Source organism: Mobula birostris, chromosome 7 (assembly GCF_030028105.1).
Source record: "Mobula birostris isolate sMobBir1 chromosome 7, sMobBir1.hap1, whole genome shotgun sequence".
Classification (NCBI taxonomy): domain Eukaryota; kingdom Metazoa; phylum Chordata; class Chondrichthyes; order Myliobatiformes; family Myliobatidae; genus Mobula; species Mobula birostris.
The window spans coordinates 43,443,090-43,470,676 of record NC_092376.1 but is presented as its reverse complement, the minus strand read 5'-3'; the positions used below and the strand labels follow the sequence as shown (position 1 = coordinate 43,470,676).

Sequence of the window (27,587 nt, the reverse complement as noted above, 5' to 3'; positions counted from 1 at the left end):
CCAATTATTAAATTCATTAGAGGTACTTATGAATTAGAAGATGAGAGCTAATTGGTGGACACTTCGCAAGATGTGATCAGTTGTTATGCCTATAAAGGACTTGGATGATAGGATAGAAAACAATATCCAAGTTTGGCCTTAATTCAAAGATAGGTGGAGTAAGTAGAGTAGTTGGAAGCATTAAACTAAAGAAGTAGTAAGTGAATGGGCAGAACTGTGATAAATTGATTTCAGACACCCAACCTGAAAGGAGAGTTTAACCAAAATTTTGTACAGTTTTGTATATCTTCCCTCTTTTTCAATTCTACCCCTCTAGAAAAAATACATGGTGTTTAATTTTTCTTTTTATTTTATAACCTTAGTGACCAGAGTCACAACTCCTAGTGATATTTCCAGTAGCATGGCACTGTTCTGTTCTTCCTACCAAAATGGACTACCTTGCTCTTGTCTGTGTTGAACTTAGGTAGTTATTCATCCTTTCCAAAAGTTCACTTATATCCTCTTATGATCGGTTGTGCTCCTCGGAAATGGCAAACCAACACCTCTCAAATTTGGTATCATTACTGTGTTGAAATTTGGTGTTTTTTTATTTCAGAGTTCCTATTGCTGATCTTTGTAGAACACCATTTTGAACCTTTTCCCACTTATATTTGAATTATAGCAAATAACTACAATTTGCTCCCGCTGTATGCTTCTGAAAGATTAATGGAATGATAAAATTACGTGTATGATGTGACTAGGTGATGTCTGTAATTTTTCCAGTTAGCTTAATTTCACAAGTAGTCAACAGGATAAAATTAGCTTTCTTGTTTTTCTTTTGTTAGATTATGCATCTGTTTCACTGTCCATTATTAATGTCACAAAAATTGATCTTTAAATGTACTTAAATCAAAATTTTTACAATTTTTGTGTGAAGCATTGTGTATAAAAACAATAAATTCTGAATTTTGCTCTTAGTTTTTATATCTAGAGGTGAATTTGTGTGAATTGTTTTCAGAACTTTACAACATTATATTCAGTACAACGTACTAGATAACAAATGTAGTTATTGTTTAATATTATAAATTTGGTCAGTTGACATTAAGCAGCTAATCCTATTGACAAATAATTGATGTTTGATACTTTGATTTATATTAGTACTCTTATGGGATATAGTTATTTGAATTTTTATTTGTTGGTGATTTTGTTTTGGACGTGCAGGTATATAATGTAATGTTTAAGGTACTACTTACCAAATTTTGAAATTACAATATAAATGTGGTAGAAAGCTGTTTCACACCTTCAGTCTACATTATCTGGATATGTTGCAATGGCTCTGTGGGAATGAGGAATGAAGCTGGATCATGGCCTTGCCAAGGTCACCCACATTAAAAAGAAAAGTAAACCTCAACCTTATTAATAATTTTCTATGTACAGTTAATTATTTTTTGAAAAATTCTGAACATTCACCTTCCCTGTTCCCTCACCTTGTTTTACCTCTTTTCATTCTTAAATGACTCGGGAAGAGAGAGAGAGAGTTGGTGAAATCAACCATGGTTCTTCTTCATTTGCCACCTAAATAGTAATTTGGCATAGTTGACAAATCTGTCTTTCAAACTTCATTTAAAATGTTATGGCTATAATATTTATAGATGTTTATGAAATATTTAATTATCCTGCTCAGCTAGTTCTAATGTGTATTTGACAGCTATTTCAGGCAGCTGGTGGAACAGTTTGAGGTTCAGTTACAACAGTATCGACAGCAAATAGAGGAGCTGGAAAATCACCTTGCGACACAGGCTAACAGCTCTCATATGACTCCACAAGGTTCGTACTTCTAAGCAAAAGCTCAGGTGTTTTCTATTTGAAGTACCTAGGAAACAGACTAAAGTCATCTTTTATGAAATATGGGCTTCACTGATGAGTCCAGCAATTATTATCCATCACTAATTGACACCTTGAACTTTATTTCTAAGCCTGGATGTTGTATGATTTGTGGAGACAGAGTAGGGAGGGAAACCTTAATGGTAGCATTGCTATTTGCCTTCTGTCCTTATTGCTTTTGGGTATTGAGAGGTAATGGTTTGCAATGTACCTTTGGTAAATAACTGCAGCTTACTTGGTTCCTTGAATCCATACTACTATTCAGTGAGATCAGGATGATCTGTAACCTGACTATATCCTCCTTTTTATCCTGTTCATTAGCATCTATTGTTACTGAAATTCTATCAATTTTAAATATAATGTTTTGCGTTACTTCATTTGCCATTTTTTTTAGTGAATTCCAAATTTCTAATGTCTTTAGTGTGCAGAAATATTTAATAATGTATTCAGTCTAAATTTAGACTGTTGCCTAGATTTTGTGGGAAATTGCCTATGGGATCAATGGTGCTGCTCACTGACAGCAATCTCTGAATTTTGTCCAGAAGTTGATATAAGCAGTGCTTTTTACAACTGTGCACCAACCACTCTCTGCACTTATGTTGGAAAATCTGCTTGAGTAACTTGTAGCTGTTTGCTTCGAGCATAAAGAGCTTGTCATGGATTTTGTATAGCTATTAGAATAGATTCTATCCTTGGTGCATTAGTCATCTACATATAAAGACCAATATTCCATTAGCTACTTCAATTATTCTACTTAACTCTCCATGGCATGTATTGATCCTTATTAGTTTTGTCCAAACTTTAATTGATGTATCGTTTTCAGATCTGAACTTTATTTTTAGCATATTGAAATAAATTGTCATAGTTCACTCCATTTACTGTATCTCTTGTTGAATGTCCCATCTACAAAGATGTAACTCCCCAGCCAGTTACTTATGGCAATTGTAAATATGTGTGAACCAATCTTGTAGGTTATCACCAGCACACCTGCTAATTTGAATAGCTTCTCCTAAAGCATTCAATCACTTCTTGGCCAACTCTTGCCGTTTTAAACCCATCAGCATAGCATTTTGTTCATCTGCATTATTTTTAACTGTAACAGCCATAAATTCTTGACACAGTTGTTTAACATGTTAACTGTGATAATTTTCCATATTTTCTTTCACACTATTTTAAAAATTTTTCAAGTGTTAGGGAATGTTTACTAAATCACAAAATATTTTGAAAATTACATGAAAGACACTTCTACCTAGAGTACTGTGCGGAAGTCTTAGGCACGTTAGCTTTTTTAATGTAAATTTTGTTTTAGCTGTATATTTTTTTGCCTTCTACATTAGTGTGTCAGTAGAAAAGAGTAAATTTAGGTTTCCGAAAAAAATTGAATATCACAGGGAAAGTAACATTTTAAATAATAGACATGCTTTCAAATAAAAACTGGATTACTTTGTAGGTATATAACCCAGTGCATGATTAAACAAAGACAATAAACAGGATGCTAATGTTCAGTGACATGAGCTGAATGAACATCAGTTGCAAGAAAATGATAGTGAACCCTTTGCAATTACCTGGTTTTCTGCACTAATTACTCATAAAATGTGGTCTGATCAACTAAGTCACAATAATGGACTGATAAGCACTCAGGTCTTTAGAAATATTTTTGTAGCTTTTACCAGCTTCATGCATTTCTCAGTTCTCTTCTAAGGTCCTCTGAAAGTTGATTGAGGCATGGTGCACATCAATATATCTTTCTTGAGAAGAGCAGGCTCTGTCAGTAACCTGACTTTGTGTGTCTTTTTTGTAGGGTGGAAAACCTCTACAACCTACACCTCCAATCTCATCTCTTTGGTTGGAACACCTGACTCCAAATAGTTTTTGTAGATGGCAGTGCCCCAGAGATTCACATACTTTTTTTCAATTTAGATTGTGATTGTATACTCAGTCTTGACGAGAAGTACAATTGTTTGCTATTAGTTTAGGCAGATTGTTTGTCTTTTACTTTGACTTAGATGAAGATCACATTTTATGATTAATTAATACAGAAGACCAGGTAATTGCAAAGGGTTCACAAACTCTTCCTTGCAACTGTAAACTGATTAACTGAAACAAAAGCCAGTGTAGAAGGAATCAAACTGGGCGAGGGACAACCAAACTAAAGAGTGAGGGTCAGGCTGATGTGACAATTTAAATTATCAACTCTTACACCATGGCAAGAGTGAGCACAGCAACAAGACACAAGGTAGTCATCCTGCATCAGAAATTGCATGGCAGACAGGAGTTGCAAGATATGCTGAACAATTTCTTCTGAAGAAGTACAAAGAAATGGGCAAGGTTGAGGATCAGAAACACAGTGGTTCTGCAGATGAGAGATACATCAATCTGACGTCCCTTCTAAACTGGAAGAAGTCCAGCACTGTTCTCAGCTCTGAGCTCACAGAAACCACTGGAACCCAGATACACCACTCTGCAGTGCAGAGAAGTCTTGTCAGAAGTGGTCTTCATGGAAGAGTTTCTGCCAAAAAGCAATTCCTTCAAAGTGGAAATAAAGCCAAGAGACTCACCTGTGCACAACAACACAAGGATAGAAGCACTGAGTAATGGCAGCAAGAGCTCCAGACTGACAAGTCAAAATGTGAATTTCTTTGGGTCAAACAGGAGGCAGGTTGACCGTAGAGGAGCTGGAGAGTGCCATATTGAATAGTGTCTAGTCAACAGTGAAGCACGGCGGAGGCTTGGGGCTGAATCTCTGCAAATGGATTTGGTGATCTGTTGAGAATTGATGGAATCCTTAGTGCTCAGAAGTACATGCAGATCCTCATCCATTATGGAATGCCATCGAGGAAGCACCTGATTGTTCCCTACTTCATTCTGCAGCAAGGCAATGACCCCAAATATGTGGCCAAGGTCATAAAGAGCTATCTTCAGCGTAAAGAAGAATAAGGAGTTCTACAACAAATGGTTTGATCTCCACAGAGCCCTGATTTCAACAGCATTGAGGCTGTCTGGGATTGCCTGGAGAGAGAAGCAAGCGAGACAGCCAATGTCTGCAGAAGAACTGTAGCATGTTCTCCAAAATGCTTGGAGCGATCTACCAGCCAATTTTCTTATAAAATTGTACGACAGTGTACCTAAGAGAATTGATGCAGTTTTAAAGGTGGTCACACTAAATATTGATTTGATTTAATTTTTTTACTGTTTACTGCTCTTTGTAGTAATTTTTTTGATATTTAGTAACTTCATTTTTGAAAGCATCTTCACTCTACAGAATTTTTTTTACCTGTGCCTAGGACTTTTGCATGGTTCTGTACTTTATTTAAAATCTAAAGAAGGAAAGATTTGGCTCTAGATTTGTCAGTCTGCTGTTTTTTGGTGTTAATTTTGATGAGCTTCTACAGTTTGAACACAAGCAACCCCTGTGTTAGAACAATTTGGATTACAGAAATTTTCCCTTATGGAGTTCACATCACTATCCAAAAATTTGACATATAGGATATGATTCACTCTATTGGAATACATTGGGGTGTGTGTGAAGGGAAATAAATGTGAAAGAAATAATAGATTTTGTCAGTTTTTATTTTTCACCGATGAATATCATGGGGGCAAAAGGATTTAGATATGCCAACACTGTGTCAATTGGATAGCCATCATAGTCAAGTCCCTCCTTTAGGATGCAGAGCTACCGCATTCCTCGTCTGTGAGGCCTTTTTTCTGATAACCTGCATTTTGGGGAACCATAGTAGCCATGGTGTAATTCCTGGACTTTACACCACTTATACTGTCACCATATGTGAACACATTGCCTCCGGAATTTATTCTACACCTTTCTCCCAGTAATTCTGGTTCTCGAATCCAATTTCTTTCCCTGATATCCCCAGTTCTCAACCCTTTCCTAATTCACTAGCCATCTGAATCTGAAAAAATTGCCTTGTAGATAGAGAGCGCAATAGTACTGTACTCTGAGAAGTCTCTTCGCACATCCTTAGACTGGAGAGAGTGTACTGATAATTTTCTGGGAATGCGGCCCCTCTGATGTAGGGATCGCCTGTGTGTTAGGTTACCTTGGGATGTGTTGACTTCTTTTCCTCACTCATGTAAATACTGACGCAATGTAGTTTGAATGGTATAAAGGTGGAAGTAATAACTTACAAATGACAAATTCTAGGTTTAGCCACTTAGTACCTTAATAGGAAGTGCATTTTATAATATCGTCAATACTCATTTTTGTAAGGGACTCTAGTTTGTGCCTGGCTGTTTTGGTATTGGTTTATTATTGTCACATGTAGCAAGCACAAATAATTGCACAGCGCATTGATGTAGAATAAGGTAAACAATAACAAAGCAGAATGAAGTGTAAAAGCTACTGAAAAAGTGTAGTTAAACGGTGAAGTACAAGATTATATCAAGGTAGATTGTGAGGCCAAGAGTCCATCTTATTATGTAAGAGGTCTGATAACAGTAGGATAGAAGCTGTTTTCTAGCATGGTGTATTGATATGTGCTTTCAGGCTTCTGTATCTTCTGCCTGATGGGAAAGGGGAGAAGGGAATGTCTGCGGGGGAGGGGGGACGGGGTGGTGGTGAGACCTTTGATTATGCTGGCTGCTTTACTGAGGTATTGAATCGCATAGGCAGAGTCTGCAGAGGGAAGGCTGATTTCTGTGCTCAGCTGTGTCCACAAGTCTTTGTAGTTTCATGCAAAGCAGTTGCCATACCAAGCTGTTACACATCCAGACAATGCTTTCTATGCTGCATTAATAATAATTGACAAGTATCGACAAGGACATACTGAATTTCTTTAGCTATCTGTGGAAGTAGAGACATATACAACAGCATGCATGACGACCTTTTCACTGTATCTTGGTACATGTGGCAATAATAAACAAATAGCAATAATTAATGATACCTTTTTATTAGGTAATGGGGCACCAGAAGATACCTGATCACCCATGGTCTACTTGTACATTAGAGATTTGAAAAACTGAAGAGGTTATTTTGTTCATTTTTGACACATACCAACAGTTACATTAAAGTTTTTGTAGCATTTTTCAAAATCTCTGTGATCTCCTTTGGGTACCAAGTTGGATGGAGGATTTTCTGGATGTAGAAGTTACTTAGAAAAGATGTTTAATGAGAAACTTAGGAATAAATGAAAATCAACAGACTGCATGTGTGAAGAGAAACAGAGTTAGCATTTCCAGTCTGATGTCTTTGACTTGAAACATGAGCATTTTCAACATTTTATGTTACATATTACCTATAAGTAAATACAGGTTGAGTACCCCTTGTCTGAAATTCCAAAATCTGAAAAACCTTCAAAATCTAAACTGACAGACATGACGTCACAAATGGGAAATTCCACAAGGTGATGGGAAAGGTTCCCAGGCACTGCGCAGGTCTCTGTGCACCACAGAGTGTTCTGAGAAGTGACCTCACATATGCAATGAACAGATGTTAATGAAAAAATAGAAAAACACTGAATAAAGTGAATCTATAATGTATTGAAAGAATGGATCTGTCAACATTGGAGTGAACATATGCCGCTAAACTGTATGCTGCTTATGAAGCAAGCAAAGATCTATCATGATGAACTGAAAATTGAAGTTAATTGTAAATATTTTTCAGGCTGATTGCAGAAGTTTAAGAAAATGCATGGCATTAAATTTTTTAAGATTTGTGGTGATAAAGTGTCTGCTGATCACAAAGTTGCAGGGAAATTCATTGATGAGTTTGCCAGCATCGTCATTGATGAAAATCCAGCATGCTGAACGGCTGCATCAATGCAAATGTGTGATGAACAGGTGTCAGACGATCAGCATCAGGTTTAATATCACCAGCAAATATCATGAAATCTGTTGTCTTTGTAGCACGAGTACAACGCAATATATAATAATAAAACTGAATTACAGTTTCTATATACAAACGTATGTATATATTAAATAGATTAAATAATTAGTACAACAACAGAAATAAAAAGCATTGAGGTAATGTTCATGGGTTCATTGTCCATTGAGAAATTGGATAGCAGAGAGGAAGAAGCTGTTCCTGAATCATTGAGTGTGTGCCTTCAAGCTTCTGTTCCTCTTTCCTGATGGTACCAATGAGAACAAGGCATGACCTGGGTGATGGGGGTCCTTAATAATGGACACTGCCTTCTTGAGGCATTGCTCCTTGAAGATATCCTGATTACTACAGAGGCTGATGCCCATGATGGAGCTGACTAAGTTTACAACTCTCTGCAGCTTATTTCAATTCTGTGCAGTAGCCCCCCCATACCAGACAGTGATGCATACAGTTAGAATGCTCTTCACAGTACATCTGTAGAAATTTGCGAGTCTCTGGTGACATAACATTTCTCAAACTCCACATGAAATATAGCTGCTGCTGCCTTTGTTGCTGCATTGATATGTTGGATCCAGGTTAGATCCTCAGAGATATTGACACCCAGGAACTTGAAATTGTTCACTTTTTCACTTCTCATCTCCCTATGAGAACTGGTGTGTGTTCTCTCGTCTTACCCTTTCTGAAGTCCACAATCAGTTCTTTGGTCTTATTGACATTGAGTGCAAGGCTGTTGCTGCGACACCACTCAACTAGCTGATATATCTCACTCCTGTACGCCCTCTTGTCACTATCTGAAGTTCTGCCAACCATAGTGGTATCGTCAGCAAACTTATAGATGGCATTTGAGCTGTGCATAGCCACACGAGCATGGGTGTAGAGAGATTAGAGCAGTGGCATACACACACATCCTGAGGTGCACCAGTGTTGACTGTTACTAAGATGGTGATGTTATTTCCGATCTATACAGATTGTGGTCGTCTTGTTAGGAAGTTGAGAATCCAGTTGCAGAGGAAAGTACAAAGGCCTGGGTTCTAGAGCTTTTTGATCAGAAGTGTAGAAATGATTGTGTTAACTGCTGGGCTGTAGTCAATAAACAGCATCCTGCCATAGGCATTTGTATGTCCAGATGATCCAAGGCCACATGAAGAGACAATGAGATCCTATCCACCATAGACCTATTGCAGTGGTCTAGGTCCTTGCTGAGACAGGAGTTAATTCTAGCCATAACCAACTTCTCTCAGCACCTCACTGTAGATGTGAGTGATACTGGACGATAGTCACTAAAGCAGCTCACTCTGCTCTTCTTGGGCACTGCTATAATTGTTGCCCCTTTGAAACAGGTGGGAGCTTCTGACAATGGCATTGAGAGATTGAAAATGTCTTTGAACATCCTGGCCAGTTGGTTGGCACAGGTTTTCAGAGCCCTACCAAGTACTCCATCAGGACCTGCTTTCTGGCCAAGACTGCTTACCGGTAGCACATTAATTCCGAGTCGGGAATGATGGCGATTCCAAGCTAACTCATTATATATTCCAAAATCCAAAAAAACTTCCAGAGCATTCCAGTCCCAAGCATTTTGGATAAAGGGTACCCAACCTGTATCTGTAAAAATTAATTTAAAAAATTTTTGAAAACACGATGCATGTGATTGACTTTGGTGAAGAAATACTGTTTTTGATCGGTTTCGTCTCTCTGTATAACTATTAATATTATCAAGATGGGTCCAAAATGCATTTTGTACATTTTGGCAGGAACAGCAGAACTTGATTTTGTCTTCAGAAAAGTAATACTAAAGAAAAAGCTAGCATCCTGAACAGGACGATCTTGCTTATAGCTTAATTCACAAAGTAATATTATGTGACTTTCAAAGGAAAAGGCTCCCTTTTTGAAGGGAGTATGCGTAAGATGCTGGAGGATCTCAGCAAGTCAGGCAGCATATATGGAGAGGAGTAAGCAAATGATGTCTCAGGCCAAGACCTTCCATCAGGAATGGAAAAGGAAGGGGGAAGAAACTAGAATAAGAAGGTGGGGAGAGGTGCAGGGGAAGGTGGGTGGCAGAGGAGAGGTGAAGTACAAAACTAGGAGAGAATAGATGAAAAAACTAAAAGGTTGAAGAAGGAGGAATCTGATAAGAGAAAACAGTGGATTTCCCCCTTTATCCATTTACATTCTGCTTCACGTCTCACCCTTCCTCATTGGTTTATCACCTCCCTCTCGTTCTCTTCCTCTTTCCTTTTCTCCCATGGTCCATTGTCCTCTCCTAACAGTTTCCTCCTTCGGCCCGTCACTTCCTCTACACATCACTTCCCAGATTCTTACTACAGCCTCCCACCCACCCACCTTACCCTCCACCCCCATCTGATTTCACCTATCACCTTTCCAGTTTGTACTTCTACCTTTCCCCACCCATTTTATTCTAGCTTCTCCTCCCTTCCTTTCCAGTCTTGATGAAAGGGCTCAGCCCGAAACATTGACTGTTTATTTCTCTCCGTAGTTGCAGCCTGTCTTGTTGAGTTCCTTCAATGTTTTGTGTGTGTTGCTCAAGATTTCCAGCATCTGCAAAATCTCTTGTTTTTATGTTTTGAAGGGAATTATTGGAGCATATCCATTGGTCTATACCTCATGTAGAAATTGGCACAAAGGAGAGTGATAGGGAGAATGTGTAACAAAAACACTGCAGAATGGTAACAGAATTGTTATTTGCTATTCATTTATTTTTTATCATTTCTACAGACTTGTCTCTTGCAATGCAGAAAGTATACCAGACATTTGTAGCTCTGGCTGCTCAACTTCAGTCAATACATGAAAGTGCAAAGGTATGATAGAATCTCGTGTTTGCTTATTATCAAAAAATCCTTCAATTTAGTACATTGAATATTGTGTTTAATATTCAGTTCTCTGCATTCATGAATATAAAGAGGCAAGATTTAATACGAAATAACAGATTTTAAACACGTGAACAGTATCTCCACAGAAAATGCAACTAGGATTTTGTTTAATCATATTTTTATTTTAAAATCAAAAGTCCAATCAGTTTTTAATGCGTAAAATTGGTCCTGTAATGGTAGCAAAACACAAACTGTTAAGAGGAATTAAGCTGGTCAGGCAGCATCTGTGGAGGCAACTCGATAGCATTTTCTGTCGAGACTGCATCAGGTAGTTTTCATTAAGCTGCTAACAATATGCTCTAAAAGCAGGTTTTGTTTCAATTCTGCGGCAATAGTTTTTACTCCTTTTTCTGAGTATGATCTGATGTGTAAGCTATTTCAGAATTATTGTTTAGCGTTACCAGGGTTCCAGTCTTCTTAAAAAAAATAAATCCAGGCTCTTTCATTATGTGAAAGATGTTCTAACCTTTTTTCTCTTTAAAGGTCTGGATCTCCTATTAGCCTTTGGGAAAAATAAACTTTGTTGTGTAACACATCAAAGTCCCTCTATCCTTTCTAAGGCCTTATTAAAGCCAAATAATATTTCTAAAAAGCAATTATCAGAAACTTTCATTGCCAAGGATTTCCTTGCCATCTCAGAATAGGCATCTCAGTTATTTTGAATCGTGCTTGCCTTAAAGAAATAAATAATGTTATCAGCATGAGAAAGATGAGCAGTCAGAGAGATTTATGACTTGTTAGAAGAATCAGAAGTAATAGGAAGAAAATAATTATATACCCCAAGTTGTATTGCAGCAGTGTATAAAACTGGTCTACACTGCATTCAATTCATGAGATAATCAACTTCCTGTAAACTTGTACCTGACCAGTCAATATCAAATCAACAGGCTAACTATTTTGGTTGTGGTGAGATTGGCAGAAGAGAAGAGCAGTAAATGTGGGATGGCGGGAAAGAAGAAGTATTAAGTAGATAAGACAGAGCAAGATAAATAATTTCATCTCCTTTGCATCATGCTATTGCCTTCTGTTGCCCTCTTTTTTTCCAGTTGTCCTCTCTCCCTCTTCTCACCTCCTGTCTCTCACACTCTCTCACCTCTCTCCCTCTCTCTCGCAAACCTCTCTCTCGCGCACCCCACCTCTCTCCCACACCACTCTCTCTCTCACACCCTCTCCCCCCACCTTTTTCCTGCACCCCTCTCCCTCACACTCTCTCTCACCCCAGTCTCCCTCTATCTCACACCTCTCGCTCTCTTACACACAGCATTCTCTGTCTCTCACACCACCCTCTCTCTCACACCACCCTCTCTCTCTCACCCCTCTCTCCCCCTCTCTCTCACCCACCAGTCTCTCTCTCTCTCTCTCCCCACTCTCTCTCATACCTCCCCCTCCTCTCTCTCGCTCTCCTCTCTCTCACCTCTTCTCTCTTTTCTGCCACAGCATTGTTCCCTCTGCACTTTTAACTTTGCTAAATCCGCAGACACAATATTTTGCACTGGATGCTAAATTCAAAACCTCTACTGCGCTGTAAGAAAAGGTATTGAAAAGACTGATGTCTAAACTTAGGTGGAAAGTAAATCCTCAAGTTTCCTTTGAAGTTTTCTGCAGTTGGTATTCAGAAGTAATGTTCAGTAATGATTGTAAAATTATCTCAAGTGTTACAGGTGGCGTAATCTGTTTAAGATGAGAAAAAAGCTTTGATACACTTGTCCCTAATTCAATGCCAGTCTAGATGGGGGAAGGGTGAAAGCACTCAAATGTTGAAGCATAGGTAGCAACAACCTAAAATTGATTATTGTATGGAGTTTTTTCAAAGTCCACTGGTATTGGAAATAATTGATTTAGAATTGAATGAATTTTTAAACATATGTTTAAAAGTGATGTACAATACTTTTTGTTTGTGGGTACTTGCAACTTAATGGTGATTAAGTGAGTTGCATTCAGTGATTTAAAAGTATTTAACAGTTTTCATGGATATAGTTCATGTTATTAGCTTTTTACTTATTTTGGCTGTCATAGTTTGCCATTCTGCATAATGAAACTTGACTTTTTCTCTTCAGATTCTAAAAGAGCAGTATCTTAGCTATCGTAAGACATACTTTGGTGATACCACTGATGCCTTTGAAGCAAGGCGTGCTGAAGCTAAGAAGTGGCAGAATACTCCACGTATCACAACTGGACCAACTCCCTTCAGCATACCAAATGCAGCGGCAGTTGCCATGGCTGCAACATTAACACAGCAGCAACAGCCTGCTACAGGTCTGAATGTCTTCAAGTTATAGATGAATAGTGCTGAGACAAATATATGATTACGTTGGTCATATGTTAAAACCTATAAAGTATTCACAAATATTTCTCTCTTAATTTTGTCTTCCTAAATACATCTCAGTGGTCATACTGCTGTATTAGAAAGCAACCAAGACTTCCTTGTACCTTTTTGTCATTTTTTAAAATTAATGATACCTGCATAGAAAAGTACTTTCATGGTTATGCAGGATCCACATAGCAATAATCTTAAAGCTGTAAGATACCTAATTTCTTAAATTGGTAATTTAGAAAATGTGAAGTGACTTTTTATACTATGGTAAAGGTGACTAAGATTCTAGATAGAAGTGACCTTGTAAGGCTTTGAATGTTGTTGAATCACTAAATTCTGATAACTTGCAGAAAATGTGAAATATTTGTTAAAATTGATATGTTTTTGTTTAAAAAAAAGTTAAAAATTTTAAGAATGGATAATTGGGTAAATTTTAGGTGCACATAACCCTAAATATTGTTTTAGGTGAGGTTGCTTACAAACGATAACTACTGATGGATGATATAGATACCATATCCTTTATTCAGTGAGGTGTTTTTTCTTCATTTTATCATGGAAAACAGTATTGTATAATACACTGGTATAATAAAATGCGCTGCAAGAAATTGATTTATGCTAAGGTACCCAATGTGGCACATTCCTGATCTGAGTTAAAAGGTGAATAACAGGAGCTAGTCAGTTTTCCTGCAAGAATATAATTTAAAAAATCACTTAGTCCAAGTCATCTGTTTTTTCAACTCCTAGTATCTTTGAGAATTTGTTATAAGGCATGACCGATCATATATAACCTATCAGTCGCAGACTAGATTGACAGGGAAATTTTAAAATGACTTCTTATTTGAATAAAAACCCCCGCATTAAACAATAGCAGCTTTTTATCGTAGTTGCAATTCTCAATAAAGACAGGATGCCAGGGGTATAAATTTATTTTATAATTGAAGTTTCAGGGATATAAACAAATGTAATGAATTAAAATACCTTGATATATTTATGAAGGTATAATAAAGTTTACATTAAGGAAGTACTGCAACATTAATATGTGGTCGATTTTTTAAAATGAAATTTGACACAAAAGAAATTGTTTACAAGGAGTAGTTAATAAGTGTTAGCAAGCTGGAATTTCTTATACTTGCTCCATAATATTATATTTTACATATTCATGAACAGCATTTAGAATGCATGTCTTAATTAACATGTTCCAGAGCAGCGTTTATAATCTGAATCTTATTTGCTGATCTCAGCCACGAAACATTTCTGTTTTACACAGTAAATATTTATTGATGGCTTGCCTCTTAACTCTCCCACCCTTCCACCAGTATAACTGGTTCCAGTTAGGATGTGTAGAATTAAAAAGACATTTTAAAAGAATTTGAAATAAATGCCAGAGTATTTGCTATTATTAATCAATTAATAGCAGTGTAAACACTTAATTAAATTAAAGTTTGTAAGATATTCTCAAAACAAGGCTGCTAGAAAAAAAGTGCAGGTAAGTTTGTGCACTTTTCATGTGCTATATTTTATCTTTATAAAACAAATTTTCTAACTTTGCTTTCTGAAAGAGCAGCAATAGTATTGTTCCCTGAAAACAATTGCCAAAAAGTTTTATTATATCCCAATATTGTAAAATTCCAAATGCACTACACAAAATTATTTCTTTGAGTATACATAAATGTGCAGTGCCACAGTTGCCTTCCTTATTAACACTAGGTTACAACACTAGTTTGGTTGTGAAATCAATCTTTGTAAACTATATATTATATAATACTGCATTATCTGTAAAACTCATGTTACACTTATTTATGTATCTGTCTCTTTTCATTGTTCATTGAAATCTATGATAAAAAGGGACAGTGTCAATTAATTGGCCTACATGGGCTGAATTTTTCCATATGAATATTATCAAATATATTCAAAATTTTCTACTTAAACCATCTTTTAGTAAATGCTCCAACTAGATTTGCAAATTTTGCAATATCATACGCTAGCATTCCTTAATGCTATAAACTTTTGTGTATTCAAAAGTTAATAGCATTTTTTTAGTTCTTAATATTGTCTATAGTTGTGTGAGAATTGTGGAAAGTTTTGAAATGAAGCCTACGTAGGCGCACAAAATGGTACTGTCTCTTCAGGATTTGATCCATAATTTGATTAGATGTTTTTGGCATTTCGTTGGCATAATTATAATACTTTGCTTCCACCTTCCAAATTCCCTTTTGACAGTTAAGTCATCTATAACATCAGACTACCATAAGCAATAGCAAAATAAGTGGTGTGTTTGAACTGTGAAAGGATGGATGTGTTTAACCGACATTTGAAGTGTAAATTTAGTGGTGCCTTTTTAAAACTGCACACGCAAAGAAATTCACTTCTGGTTGTAACTGCCTTTAGAATTTGGATGATTTTTTTCCCTCCGTTTATTTAAAACGTTGCCTAATATCAAACTGTAGTGCACTAAAATCAAGAATATAGCATTTATGAACTAACAAAAATGAAAATTTTATTGTTGTGTTGACATGTAATTGAGATGTTTCAAAACTAAACAATAAATTGAGATGTGAAAGATCTTATTGTCTTCTTATGTATTTTTGTTCTTTAAGTATTACTAAATTGACTCATTTGAGCATGATGTACGTATAAAGTTTAAACATAAATCTGAGGCTTTGTAACAGGACGTAAGCTATTTGCTGACTTTTAAAAAGCAAAATTAGGGGCATGACATTGTGCTGGTTGTACAAATCATAGTGTGAGTTTATTTTCTGAAATTGAAGAAGAAAATACTGACCGAAGTAACAGTAAAGAAGGGATTTTGTAGGATTTTGCTCTGGGCGACTTTAGTGTTCTCCAATTGCTATTGAGTGGCTGAATTGGCAAAAAAAAAAGTGTTAAAAAAAGATTAAATAAATGTGGATCAATTATATTGTTAAGTTTTTTTTAAATGCTAAATTCTTTTTGGATCAGTTTAAGTCTAAATACGTACACTTGATGTCTTTGTCCATTATTTCAAGTGTAGTTGAAATAAAATTCTCATTGGAGAGTCATTTAATTAAAATATATACTTAAAGATATTTCTAAGTGTAATGGAAATTTTGTCTTTTTTTTTCTCAATTATTTCTATATCAGGACCACAACCAGCTTTGGGAGTTAACTTTGGAGCACCATTCGTCTCAGGTATTGGCACTGGCTTGCAGTCAAGTGGCTTAGGTTCTTCAACACTTGGAGGTACCATTTTATAAAAACCTTTTTCTAATGGCCAAGTTTTCATGGTTGATGCTTTATAAATAGTATTCAAATGTATTGTCAGTTAAAGTGACTATAAAATCAATCCAAAAATAATTGCAGGCTATTCCCCAATTCAAAATTTCCTTACATGTAATGTTTTATATTTTTAAATAGTTCTGTAAGGAAGATTTTTTGCTTGTGATTAGTAAGTTATTGTAATATTGACTTAAACCTGTCTAGACGCTTTGAAAATTTAGCAAATGCCATGCACCCTCAAGAAATATATCCTCAAATCTAGTATTTGGGTATGATACCTTTTTAAAAAAAAAATCTTATTGAGTCTTAATTATTTTCCCTAAACCCCTGACAGGTAGTGTTTCCTCTATAATGTGCATAAGCTAGTAAGGAAATGGCACCTTCACCCTTGTAGAACTTCCATATGTGAACACTTCACCTCAATTTACAAAATCTTTTTGTGTAACTTTTTGTTTTAGTTTCCAAGTTATAGCACAACTTCACATTTTTTTCAATTGATTTATGTGCTCTTCCACTACCAACCCTCTCACCCTCTCTTTCACCTGCCAGCCTATTACCCCTCTACTTGCTCTTGTAAAAACAAGAAACAGTAGAAACGTACAGTGGGTCTATCAGAATATAATTAGGTCTGCCAGAATCTAAAGTACAACAATTGTTGAGGTGCAGGCACAATTACTCCCTAGTGTATTAGCATTAATTAACATTGTTCATGCATCTACAGTGCGTCTCCAGTTGTCTGCTATCTGCAGCAAAATCGGAATAAGTAAAGCTGATAATTCGCTATCTGATTATTCTGAAATTCCAATAGCTTAGTATCTGGTTTATCAGATAATGTTTGTTTCACTCCCATACACTCACTGGGGCCACCTGGTTCCTGTGCTCCCTATAAATTTACCAGGGTCACTGGAAAATTTATTGTTCACCATGTAACATCTCAAAAGAGTGAATTGTGTTGGAATATTAATAGAATAACATTGAATAATTCAAAAATATTCTTGTCTAACACCATCAAAATACCTAGCATGTCAGATTAACGCAATTTTACTATACGTTCATCAGAAGATCTAGCATAAATGTTAGAACAGCAGAACACTGGGGATGCTGGAAATCAGAAACAAAAGAAAATGCTGGAACTACCAATAGGTTAGGCAACATTGATGTTTCAAGTTGATGATCTTTGATTTGAACTGGAACAGAGATTAAACAAATTTTAACTATGAAGACAGCAAAGAAAAAGGAATGTCTGGGATATTTATGAAATTAAATAATAGACAATGATAACAAAGGGAAATGATAATAAATGAAGCGAGAAGCAAAGAACATGGAAGTAGCAGACCCATTATCTGTAACATGAGAAAATCTGCAATGCTGGAAATCCAAAGCAATACACATAAAATGCTAGAGAATCTCAGCAGTCCAGGTAGCATCGATGGAAAAGAGTCATCAGTCGACGTTTTGGGCCAAAACCCTCCTTCAGGACTTGAGTCCTGATGTCTCAGCTCAAAACGTCGACTGTTCACTCTTTTCCACGGTTCTGCTGGCCTGCTGAGTTCCATGTGTGTGACCCGTTATCTATAATTGCTGAACACAATATTAAGTGGAAGGTTGTAGTGTGCCATAATGGAAACTGGGGTTCTTCTTCATAAGCCTTGAATTTCATTGGAACGAACAGTCTAGAATACAGATATGTGTTGGGGAATTTGACTGACAGACAACTAAATAAGCACATGTACTTCAAGACTGCATCCAAAGTGGAAATAGGGTGTGCTAAATTAAAATTGGTATAAATAAATCACACGTTCATTTGGAAGCTGTGCAGGATCCTGGATAATGGGAAGGTGAAGATAAAAAGGAAGGTGTTATATCATTTGGCAAAGGAAAATGTCATGGATAAAGGGAGGTGGCATTGATGAGGTGACCTAGGACATCTGAGAGGAATTGTTCCCCTGGGGAAAGAAAAATATTTGGTGGTGGTATTAAGAATAGGAAGTTGAGGAGACCCTGCTGACTAAGCTTTCTCTGCCATTCATCAAAATTACTGATCTACTTCATCACCGTTTTCCTGCACTATCCCCATATGCCTTCATTCCGTCAATAAACATATCCTCTTGACCTCTGTGTGGAATAAACTTAATGAATGGGTCTCCTGAGCCATCTGGGTACAGAACTTCAAAGGCTTGAAATGAAAATATTTCTCTTAATATCAGTTCTAAATGGCCTGTCTCTTATTCTGAGACTGACTCTAGACTCCTAAACCAGAGAAAATATACTTCCTAATCTAGCCTATTGAGTCTTGAATGGTTCGTATAGGGTTTGATGAGATGTAAACTCTGAAGAATGCAGGTCTATGCTGTACATACTACAAGGCTGCCTTCTCTGAAACTAGCTTCGCATATCTTTGTTGCATTTTGTCTATGGCAAGCACATCTTTCTTTCTAGGTAAGGAAAACTAATATGTACACATTCTATTTTCAGCGAGGCCCTATACATTTGTAAAACCTTTGCTGCTGTTTTCACTTACTCTCATAATAAAGGCCAGCATATTGTTTATCTTCATTTACGTTTGCTACACCTGCATCTGGCTTTCATTGACTTGCCTACAAATCTTCAGTCATCCTTGTAAATCAACATTTCCCAGTTTTGCTATTTTAAAAAGTACACCCTTTTCTGAATAGTGCACTAAAGTGGATAACTTCACATTTTTCTGCAGTACTTTGCATCCACTGTGTTCTTGCCCAATCATTCAGCTTGTCTTTGTACTGCTGAAGTCTCTTGAGATCCTCCTTACCACTGGAAATGGCAGAGATGAGCTGTTGAATATGGGAGGTGAGGACAGGAACAATCCTTTTCTAGGTCAGGGAGGGACACAGTAAATAAGGGCAAGAATATGAGCGGTGAAGACAATTTGTTTTGGGATATTGTCAGTCATGGTGGAAGGAAGTAATTGAGGAAATGGGATGATAGTAACATGGAGGATGATGGAATCAGAACAGATTAAACAAATATGCAGAAACTGGGAGTGTAGATTTAGAGTTGTTGTATTGGCTGGGGAGGGGTGCTCTTTTCCTTCAGTAGGAGTTACGGCCTGAGTACTGGAAAAACGAGATTTGTATAGGTACTTGACGGCTGCCAAGGGTAAAGTTTCCACAATTAGGGTAAAGTTTCTACAATTTAGTAAAGGTATGAGTTCCATGGGAGAGAAGCAGACCAAAACAAGACATACAAATGCAGACTTACTTGTGGATTATACTGTGGTGGCTGTATAAAATTTGGGGATTCAGGAAATGAGTTTTAAACCTTGGAGGCGATGAAGTCACTGATGATTTAGGAAAGAATGGATGGATGCTTAGTTGTGGAATTATGTTCTGCAAGGTATAGACTTATTCCACACACCATGTCCATTTACATACAAGTAGTGCAGTTTGAATTTGGTCATTGGTTTCAAATTTGTTTTTGTCCTTCCTACCTGAATCCATACCTTGTCCCTACCATCTAACTGACTATATTCCCTCAAAAAAAATAATCTAAATGTTCGAAATCTTGTACTTAATGTCTTGATTTTTCAGTTATTAACAATGCAATAGAATTTGCTGTTGGTATCAAAGAAAACTGCCCATAAAGATTTAGTGATCTCTGTGGTGTGAAACTTCCACTCATGTCATTTTTTTTAACCAACATTATAAGGAACACAAGCTTTTTAATTCTAATGACACTGCTAGTACGTTAAAATCCAAAATATTCTGAAGTATTTTTCTGCAGACAGGAAGTGTTTCTGCAGATATATAATACAATTTCTTGGTTATTCAGTATTTGAAGCAGTAATTAAAACTTGGTATGTCATTTAAAAATTCATTTTTACTGATGCAAGAAAGTTATCATCAGATTACTGATTTCTGAAGGTTGCACAGCAGTTTCCATAAGACCATAAGATATAGGAACAAAATTAGGCTATTTGGCCCATTAAGTGTGCTCTGTCATTTTATCATGGGTGATCCATTTTACGTCTGCGCTCCAATCTTCTGCTGCCTTCTCCTCATATGTCTTCATGCCCTGACTAATAAAGAATCTATCAGGCTTTACCTTAAAGGCTTGGCTTCCACAGACACACATGACAATGAATTCCACACGTTCACCACTCTGGCTAAAGAAATTCCTCCTCATCTCTGTTCTAAAGTGACATCCCCCTATTCTCAGGCTGTGTCCCCTGCTCTTAAAACTCCCCCACCATAACAAACATTCTCTCTATATCCACTCTAGCTTTCAATGAAATCACCCCTCATTCTTCTGAATTCTAGTGATTAGAAATGCAGAGCCATCAAACACTCCTCATATGACAAGCCTTTCAATTTTGGAATGATTTTTGTGAACGTCCTTTGAAATCTTTACAATGTCAGCACATCCTTCCTTAGATAAGGGACCCAAAACTGCTCACAATATTCCAAGTGAGGCCTCACCAGTGCTTTATAAAGCCTTGACATTACACCTTTGCTTTTATATTCTCGTCCTCTTGAAATTAATGCTAACATCACATTTGCCTTCCTCATCACCAACTCAACCTACAAATTAACCTTTAGGGAATCCTGCACCAGGACTCCCAAATCCCTTTGCACCTCGGATTTTCATATTTTCTCCATTTAGAAAATAGTCTGTGCTTTTACTTCTTCTACCAAACTGTATTACCATACACTTTCTGCCACTGTATTCTATCTGCCACTTATTTGCCCATTCTCTGAATCTGTCTAAATCCTTTTGTAGCCTCACTGCTTCCTTAAAAACTACTGGCCCTCCACCTATCTTTGTATCGTCTGCAAACCTGGCTACAAAGTCATCAATTCCGTCATCCAAGTCATTGACATATAATGTAAAAAGAAGCAGTCACAACACAGACTTTTGTGGAACACCACTAGTCACTGGCAACCAACCAGAAAAGGCTCCCTTTATTCCCACTCTTTACCTCCTGCCATTAGCCAATGCTCTATCCATGCTGGTATCTTCCCTGCAATATCATGGGGTCTTAACTTGTTAAGCAGCCTCGTGTGGCATCTTGTAAGAGACACTCTGAAAATCCAGGTACACAGCATTCATTGATTCTCCTTTGTTTATCCTGCTTTTTATTTCTTCAAAGAATTCCAACAGATTTGTCAGGCAAGATTTTCTCTTAGGAAACTATGCTGACTTTGGCCTCCAAGTACCCCAAAACCTCATTCTTAATAGTTGACATTTTCCAACCACTGAGGTCAGGCTAACTGTCATTTCCTTTCTTCTGCCTTTCCCGTCTTGAATAGTGGAGTGATATTTTTGATTTTACAGTCCTTCAGAACCAGGCCAGAGGCAATTGATTCTTGATAGATCATCACTAATGCCTCCACAGCTCTTCAGCCACCTCTTTCAAAATCCTTGTGTGCAAACCATCTGGTCCAGTTGACTTATCTACCTTCAGACCTTTCTGTTTGCCAAGAATTTGTCTCAAGTAAATGGCAATTTTACACACTGCTGCCCCCTGACATCCTCAAACTTCCAGCATACTGCTGGTGTCTTCCACAGTAAAAGATTTATTCAGTTGTCTGCTGTTTCCTTATCCACCATTACTATCTCTCCAGCATCATTTTCCAACAGTCCAGTATGTACTCTCACCTCTCTTTTACTCTTTGTATAGCTGAAGAAACTTTTAGTATCCTCTTTAATATTGGCAGGCTTTCATATTCCATCTTTTCCTTCATTATGACTTCTTTAGTTGCCTTCTGTTAATTTTTATAAGCTTCCCAATCCTCTAACTTCCCACTAATTTTTGCTCTATTTTATGCCCTGTCTTTGGCATTTATGTTGGCTTTGACTTTTCTTGTCAGGCACAGTTGCATAATCCTGCCTTTAGAATATTACTTCTTTGAGAGCAATATATCCTGCGTCTTCCGAATTGCTCCCAGAAATACCAGTCATTGCTATTCCGCCTTCATCCTTGCTAGTATTCCCTTCCAATCAACTATGGCCTCCTCTTTTCTCATGTCTCTGTGATTCCCTTTACTCGGCTATAATACTGATACGTCTAACTTTAGCTTCTATCATTTTATGATTACTGACCCCTAAGGGTTCCTTTACCTTAAGTTCTCTAATCAATTCTGGTTCATTGCACAACACCCAATCCAGAATAGCTGATCTCCTAGTGGGCTCAACCACAAGCTGCTCTAAAAAGCCATCTTGTAGGTATTCTAGAGGTTCCCTCTCTTGGGATCCAGCACCAACCTAATTTTCTCAATCTACCTGCGTATTGAAATCCCTCATGACTATTGTAACATTGCCGTTTTGACATGCATTTTCTAGCTCCTGTTGCAATTTGTAGACCACATTTTTACTGCTGTGGGGGGTCTATGTGACTCCTATCAGGTTCTTTTTACTCTTGCATTTTCTTAATTTTACCCATAATGATTCGACATCTTCCGATCCTATATCACCTCTTTCTAATGATTTGGTTTCATTTTTACCAAAGAGCCTCCCACCTCTTCTGCCTACCTGCTTGTCCTTTCAATGCAATGTGTATCCTTGGACGTTAAGTTCCCAGCTATATTCTTCTTTCAGCCACGATTCAGTGATGCCCACAATGTCATACATGTCAATCTGTAACAGTGCTACAAGTTCATCTACCTTTTCCGTATGCTGCACGAATTCAGATATAATATGTTCAATCCTGTATTCAACCTTTTCGATTTGTCCACTTTTTACATTGCAACTCATCCCATTGACAGCAATTTCGCCCTAGCATCAGTCTCTTCTTGCTAGCAGTCTCACTACATACTACCTCTGTAAACCAACTACCCCATCCTTAGCACTATCACTCTGGTTCCCATTCTCCTGCCAAATTAGTTTAAACCCTCTCGAGCAGCTCTAATAAACCTGCCTGCAAGGATATCGACCCCCCTTGGGTTCAGGTGTAACCCATCCCTTTTGTACAGGTCGTACCTTCCCCAGAAGAGATCCCAATGGTCCATAAATCTGAAACCCTGTCCCCAGCCACACATTCATCTGCGAAACCATCATATTCTTGCCTTCACTGGCACATGGCACAGGCAGCAATCCAGAGATTACTACCCTGTAGGCTCTGTTTTTTAGCTTTCAAACTAGCTCCCTAAAGCCTATCTTCAGGGCCTCATCACCTTTCCTACATGTTTTATTGGTGCCAATATGTACCAAGACTTCTGGCTGCTCATCCTCCCCTTGAGAATGCTGTGGACCTGAGCCGGGCACTTGGGAGGCAACGTACCATCCAGGTGTCTCTATCGTGCTGACAATCTCGTCTCTATTCCTCTGATTATGGAATCTCCAATCACCACTGCAATCTTCTTCACCTCTGTTCACTTCTGAGCCACAGCGCAGGACTCAGAGACCCAGTCGCTGCAGCTACCCCCACCCCGATAGGTCATTCCCTCAACAGTATAGTGGTATATTTATTATTGACAAGAATGGCCACAAGCGTACTCTGCACTGGCTGCCCATTTCCCTTCCTTTTCCTGACAGTCATCCAGTTACCTGCCTCCTGCAACCTAGGTGTGACTACCTCTCTGTAGCTCCTATCTATCACTTTCTCAGTCTCCCATGTGAGCTGAAGGTCATCAACCTGCTGTTCCAGTTCATTAACATGTTCTCTGAGGAGCTGACAAGGTGCACCTGATATAGATGTGGGTTTCCAGGAGGCTGGAGGTCTCCCAGAATTCGAATTCTCACACACACAACAAAACACAGCCCCAGGATCCGTTCTCACTGCACTTTGCCCTAACAGACATGGAATGAGAATACCAGATACCCACCATGCCAAAGCCTAATGAGCCAAAACCTCCACACTCTAACCCTGGTCCACTCACAACAATGGCCTCTCCACTTGCTGCCGCCTTATTTTTATTCGCTCTTTCTAATGAATCATGCTCACTGTCTGGGCACAGTCCAAATCTGAAAAACTGCTGCAAAGCACTTCCTTTTTGATCTTGAATGCAAACCTAAGTGAAAACGTAGCTCTCTTCTCTTGCTGCTGCTCACTGATTCGGTGCAGTCCAAATCTGAAAAACTGCCGCAAAACATTGCCTTTACAATCCTGAGTACAGAACTAAGTGAAAATGTAGCTTTCTTCTCATACTCCTGTTCACTATTGGGTGCAGTCCAAATCCGAAAAACTGCCACAAAATGCTGCCTTTGTAATCTTGAGTGCAAATCTAAGTGAAAGCATAGCTCTCTTCTCGTTCTCCTGCTCATTGACTGGGCACAGTCTAGCCTAATTTTCTTTTTGGAAGAGCAGGGTATCTCCGAGAGGAGCATCTACATTTTTGCAATTAACTATGCATATCTATATCCCAGAATTTCTTTTTAGTTCGCTGCTATAATGATGACAAATATTGATAGATTTGCTATCCCTTTTTTTGATAGCAAAATTCATTTCATGTGTGAGCCATCTATAGGCGTACAGAACATTTGCAAGGTGTTAAAAAATATTAATTTCAGATTAATTAAGCATTAAACTTTGTTTCATTTGTTATCATGCATTTCTCTAGGAAACTGATAATTCAAGATTCCTGAACTTTGAGAACAGTAAATTGTATACAGAATTAGATTGTTAGGATATAGAACAATACAGCACAGTGTGGGCAGATACTGTGCCGTCCTGTATAAACTGATCAATCTAACCCTTCCCTCCTATATAGCCCATGAAAACGTCATGTACCTGTCTAAAGGCTGATTTATACTTGTGTGTCAAATGTACGCCGTAGGTACTGCGTACCCTACACTGTAGGGTAACGTGCACCTCCCCAAAAATATAACTCATGCGTCACGGCGACGCAGACCGCAGCAACTGTGATTTTCCATTTGGTAGCATCGCATTTCCTCATACGCATTTCGGGTTGCTTTCCTCCGCCATGTCTGTACACTGATGTGAAATAAATGGTTGGAGACGATGAGCCAAATCGTCAAATCTACCTGCCGACATCTGAAAATATTTGAAGTACATTTTCTCGTCCATGTCTCTCACGAAGAAACTTAACACAGTGGCATAGAAACCACACCGTCAACTAGCGTTTTGGCGGTGAATTGCAGAGCGACGCAGACACAACTACGCATGCTCGCTACAGCGTAGGGCTACGCAAAAGTATAAATCAGGCCTACGGTGTAACCCATAAGCACAAGTATAAATCAGCCTTTAGGGTCTCTTAAATGTCCCTATTGTACCAGCCTCTATCACTCCCAGCTGTGCATTCCAAGCACTTATCACTTTATGTGGAAGAAAAACTACCTCTGAGATCTGCGCTAAACTTTCCTCCACTCACAAAACCCCCTCTGGTGCCTCTCATAATCTTATATACCTTTCGTCCTCCATCACATCAAAGAGAAAAGCACTGGCATGCTCAACCTTTCTCATAATTATTCTGTGGCAATTTTCCTATTTATCTAACTGTTGATATTCAATCTACTTTCAATTAAAAACCCTTAAATGCAATGTCGGTAATTTGATTTTCTACGTTATTATTCAGGTTGTTTAATTCGTATTCAGATCACGAGATAATCGTATAATATAGTTGTGAATATCAGTAGTAAACTTTATTTTATTAAAAACTACATATGATGACGTACTGTAGTCAACCTTCCTCACTCTATTTGGTGACCACACTACAGCAAATGCTGACTGACTCTAATTTTTGTTCAAACAATTTTGAGCAACTTTCTTTTCTTTGGAGAAGTAATCCTGGCTTTACCAGGAGAGGTTGTTGTAGTGTGTTTCTTCTGTTCTTGAAATAGACTGTTCTGTATTCTTACTTTAATTTTCTATGATAGTGTCTTCTGTATTTCTGCAATCAACTATGCATATCTATATCCCAGAAGTTTCTTTCAGTTCCATGCTATAATGATGCCAAGCACCAATAGTTTCACTCTCAGATTTCTCACTAAAGCTCTCAGGCAATATGTATAGAGAGACCTTTCATTAGAGCTGAGTAAAAGCTACAGAATTGACATATTGCTGCCAATTGTGCCCTATCTCCAATTCTTTGCCTGACACATTATTGTCAATAAATACTCTGCATTGAGTGCTAATGCTATTTCCACCAAGATGAATGATAAAGTGAATCCTTACTCAAGCATGAGTTTTTTAAACAGAATTTATACTGTTCTCCACTCATTGAGTTTATTTTTGGAGAAATTATTGTTCTCATTGGTGGAAGTTACTGTAGATAATGTTTGCTTCATTTTTTAAATAGATTCTTGAGTAAATTGAAATAAAAACACAAATTGTTAGAAATGCTTCGTAGCACAGGCAGTATTTGTGGAGTAAAAATAGTTAATATTTACAAGTCAATTAAGTTCTGTCAGACCGAGTTGCTAGATGACAGTATCCTGCATTTTCTGATTTTGTTTTACAAATTAGATTTCCAGCATCTACAGTGTTATGTCTTGATTAAATTAACTCTGTTGCTTTATTACTTGTGAGCCATAGACCCACTTCCAATTCTCTGGCTGACATAGTATTTTCAATTAATGCTATAGTAAAAATACCCCTGACCATACAAGATGTTCATCCTTTTTGTTTTTCTTCTTTTCATGGGAAGAATTATTAATAGCAAAGTAATTGTTCCTAATATCTATGTTATGAGATAACCTATTATTTTAAGTTTGCAATTGTAATCTTCTAATGAACTTATGAGCATGACTTTGCATAGTCAACTTATTTTGCTGCCTGAATGTGCTTGGATTGTTAGCCAGATTGTTACCTCTGAATATTAATATATGTGTTGGTAGTTAAATTAGCTATAAATACTATCAGAATAGTTTAAGAGATGATAAGAGGTGTCACCAGCACAAATATAAATTATCCTTGTTGAATTGTTGGCATGGAGTCATTTTTGGTTTCTCTTCTCCATGAGTACTTTAACAATGTGTGCAGCACTTCAGTCAGCAAGTTCCGTTTTGAAGTTTAATCTTGACCATTATCTGAATCATGTAGCTAGATGCATGAGCTGGAATGGATTAGTTAGCCTGTTACTGCCCAGCATTCTTGTATGGTCATAGTAGTCTTTTTCTGTAGCATGTGCCCAAAACCTCAGGCAGGTAAAGTGTAACATAGCTGTATAGCAGCAGCAGCAGCAGCAGCAGCAGCTGCTGCTGCTGCTGCTGCTGCTGCTGCTGCTGCTGCTGCTGCTGCTGCTGCTGCTGCTGCTGCTGCTGCTCCTCCTCCTCCTCCTCCTCCTCCTCCTCCTCCTCCTCCTCCTCCTCCTCCTCCTCCTCCTCCTCCTCCTCCTCCTCCTCCTCCTCCTCCTCCTCCTCCTCCTCCTCCTCCTCCTCCTCCTCCTCCTCCTCCTCCTCCTCCTCCTCCTCCTCCTCCTCCTCCTCCTCCTCCTCCTCCTCCTCCTCCTCCTCCTCCTCCTCCTCCTCCTCCTCCTCCTCCTCCTCCTCCTCCTCC

The 27,587-nt window shown here is 37.9% G+C and overlaps 1 protein-coding gene across 4 annotated transcripts in view; it reads left to right on the top strand.

The window, feature by feature from the left end:
- The window catches only part of nup58 (nucleoporin 58), a 70,245-nt gene that overhangs the window by 23,317 nt on the left and 19,341 nt on the right, over positions 1-27,587 (top strand). For 2 of the 4 annotated variants that reach the window (XM_072263020.1, XM_072263017.1), the window contains exons 11-14: positions 1,688-1,806; positions 10,433-10,515; positions 12,645-12,843; positions 16,022-16,069. In XM_072263020.1, the coding sequence (XP_072119121.1) occupies positions 1,688-1,806; positions 10,433-10,515; positions 12,645-12,843; positions 16,022-16,069 (449 nt within the window). Of the gene's footprint in view, positions 1-1,687; positions 1,807-10,432; positions 10,516-12,644; positions 12,844-16,021; positions 16,121-27,587 lie in introns of all 4 variants that reach the window. The other 2 variants (XM_072263018.1, XM_072263016.1) reach the window with 1 other exon arrangement.